This window comes from Benincasa hispida, chromosome 11 (assembly GCF_027475165.1).
Source record: "Benincasa hispida cultivar pf3 chromosome 11, pf3_genome.v1.1, whole genome shotgun sequence".
Taxonomy (NCBI): Eukaryota; Viridiplantae; Streptophyta; class Magnoliopsida; order Cucurbitales; family Cucurbitaceae; genus Benincasa; species Benincasa hispida.
Window position 1 is genome coordinate 79,595,771 of NC_143488.1, and position 2,732 is coordinate 79,598,502.

The 2,732-nt window shown below is 36.9% G+C and overlaps 1 protein-coding gene across 2 annotated transcripts; it reads right to left on the reverse strand.

Moving 5' to 3' along the window:
- Positions 1–571: 571 nt before the first annotated feature.
- On the reverse strand, positions 572–2,456 carry LOC120089700 (pentatricopeptide repeat-containing protein At1g08070, chloroplastic-like). 2 transcript variants are annotated; one of them, XM_090306585.1, is made up of 2 exons: positions 1,422–2,456; positions 572–1,025 (listed from the first exon to the last, which is right to left on the reverse strand). In XM_090306585.1, the coding sequence occupies exons 1-2, from the start codon at positions 2,413–2,415 to the stop codon at positions 610–612; spliced, it is 1,410 nt and encodes a 469-aa protein (XP_090162711.1). In that variant the 5' UTR covers positions 2,416–2,456; the 3' UTR covers positions 572–609. The 2 variants fall into 2 exon arrangements, with proteins under 2 accessions (XP_090162711.1, XP_038902993.1); XM_039047065.2 differs by having other exon boundaries at positions 572–2,456.
- Between the last annotated feature and the right edge of the window lie 276 nt (positions 2,457–2,732).

Sequence of the window (2,732 nt, forward strand, 5' to 3'; positions counted from 1 at the left end):
GTGTTTACAAATCTCAAAGACCAAATACAAATTAAATCTAAATTTTGAAAATTCAAGATCAAATAAAAATTAAATTCAAATTTCAAAAGTCAAAAAGTATATTTTATACTAAAAAATTATATGGAGAGATAAAGTGGAGAAGCAAAAGGAACAATTCAGTAAAAAAATAGCTAGCAAAATAAGTTTACAATCTACTTTGGGATAATGGACTCACAAACCTATTGGTCAAAAGCATATGTCATAACTAGTTGAATTTGACTCAAGTTGTAATTTTGGATTTTAGTTGGAAGGGAAAACATATATAAGACTTAAAATAAAGCCCAAATCTTCTTCTTTCTTTCTTTTTTTCATTTTTTTAATAAGAAACAGTAAGACCAAGTCAAGTGACAAAGAAAGTTTTGAGTGTGTTTAGTTAATTTTTCAAATGTTTAATTTTGAAAATAAGTATTTTCCCCCCCTTAAAAATGTCGTTTTGGAAAAATTGGAGTGTTTGACAATCACTCATGATAGTTTTTGAAATACCTTCAAAGTGTATTTTAAACTCTTTTCTTCAAAACGGGGTTTAAATTAATTTTTTTTTTAAAAAAAAACATTTTTTTATTTAATCTATCAGGAAAATGTACTATATTCTACAATCCCATAGCTCTTTAAATGAGTACCAATTCCTTCCAATACAGAGTATATAACTTTGCTTTTTGGATGTGACTTATCACCCTTACGAAACTCATGAACACCACCATCAACTTCAATCAAACTACATCCAGGACTCTTTCTCATCTTCTTGCTTTTCATTGTCTTTCTTAATTTCAGTGCATCTCTCCATCTCTGAACAGAAGAATATAGATTCGTCATAAGAATGTAAGTACCATTTTCATTGGGATCTAAATCCGTCAATTTTTGCATCACACTTTCGCCGATATCGACATTTCCATAAATCTTACACGCCCCTAATAGCGCTCCCCAAGCAATGGCATCAGGCCTGATTTCCATTTTGTGGACAATCTCTTCTGCTTCCTTCACTAACCCTGCACGACCAAGAAGGTCAATCATGCAGCCATAATGCTCCGTTTGAGGTCTAAGCTTATATGTATTTGACATCTCAAAAAAGTACTTCTTCCCTTCAGCAACCAATCCGCCATGGCTACAAGCCATAAGAAGACCTAAAAATGTTACTTCGTTTGGCTCGATACCGACTCCTATCATCTCGGAGAAGACTTGGAATGCCCAGTTTGCTTCACCATGTAAGGCTAACCCAACAATCATGGCAGTGTATGAATATACATCCCTCCTTTTCATGCTCTCAAACACGCTAAAAGATTCGTCTATTCTTCCACATTTTGCATACATATCAAGAAGCGCATTCCCTACAAATTTATCAGCTAAAATATGATTTCTACGTATGTATGCATGAACCCACTTACCCAGCTCAAGAACTCCAAGGTTTGCGCAAGAATTCAGAACCCCAACTAAGGTTACCTCATCTGGCTTGGGCCCTTTGTTTTGCATCATACGAAACGTATCCAGAGCTTCCCTGTACCGTCCTTGGTAAGCCAATCCCGAAATCATGGCATTCCAGGTAACCACATTTCTCACAGGCATTTCGTCGAACACTTTGTTAGCAGAGATCAAATCATCACATTTCAAGTACATATCTATCAAGGCATTACCAACAAATACATCTGCATTCATGTCAATGTAATGGCGGATATAGGAATGTACCTTTCGACCCAAATTCAGGTCTCCCAAGTTGGAGCAAGCAGAGAGGACAACCACCAAAGTCCGCCCATCGGCCCTTAGCTTCAAATCACACATTTCCACAAAAGCTCCAACCGCTCTCCTGTATAGCCCAGCCTTCGTAAACCCTTGAATCAGCGTGGTCCAAGACACCAAGTCTCGGTGAGGACATTCGTCGAACATCTTCTGGACATCGTCAATAAAGCCACAGACGGAATACAATCTCATCAGCGTGTTACTCACATACACATTGAATCCCACCATTCCAGTCTTGATTGAACGCGCGTGAATCTGTTGACCTTCTCTAATCCCCTGAATCCGAGCCAATGCCTTGAGAACATGCGGCAATGTGAACCCATCTGGTTCGAGGCCGATGAGAAGCATTTCCTTCAAGAATTCCATGGCCGCGAGATTGGTGGAGTTGGCAGAAATGCTGCGGATGATAGCGTTGCAGAGATTGAGGCGGAATTGAGCATCGGGGGAGTGCGTGAGAAGGATGGAGCGAATGTAGAAGAGGTCCGAGAAGGAGGAAGAGAGAGAGATGAGTTTGGGAAAGAGGAATTTGTTGGGGAGAGAGAGAGAGGGTATTTTAATGGCGACGCCATGGATTTGTTTGAGGTGAGTTATCGATTTGCAGGAATGGAGGCTGTGAGGAAGAAGATGGAGTTCTTGAGAATTCATACACGGATATGGTATGGCTCATGTAATGTAATGAGATGCGAATGGTTCCTATTATTATTTAATGCCAAATAAGTTTTTTTTAACTTTAAAAGAAAATTTTCCTAAAAATAACTTTAAAAGAAAATTAAAAACAAAAAATAAAAATAGTTGTGTACTAATAAAATATAGTAATAAAATAAACAAGTATTCAAATAAATTAAACATAATATATAAATAAACAAAATAAAACAAGTTAGCAAAATATAAAATAAGAGAATTCTCTAAATTCTTCACTTTCTCCAATTTTCATAGAATTTATCCAATGTGTGTGTTTCAAA

Bases quoted from the DNA above. Each gene is read 5' to 3' on its own strand.
- LOC120089700 (XM_039047065.2), bottom strand. From the start codon at position 2,415: ATGAATTCTCAAGAACTCCATCTTCTTCCTCACAGCCTCCATTCCTGC.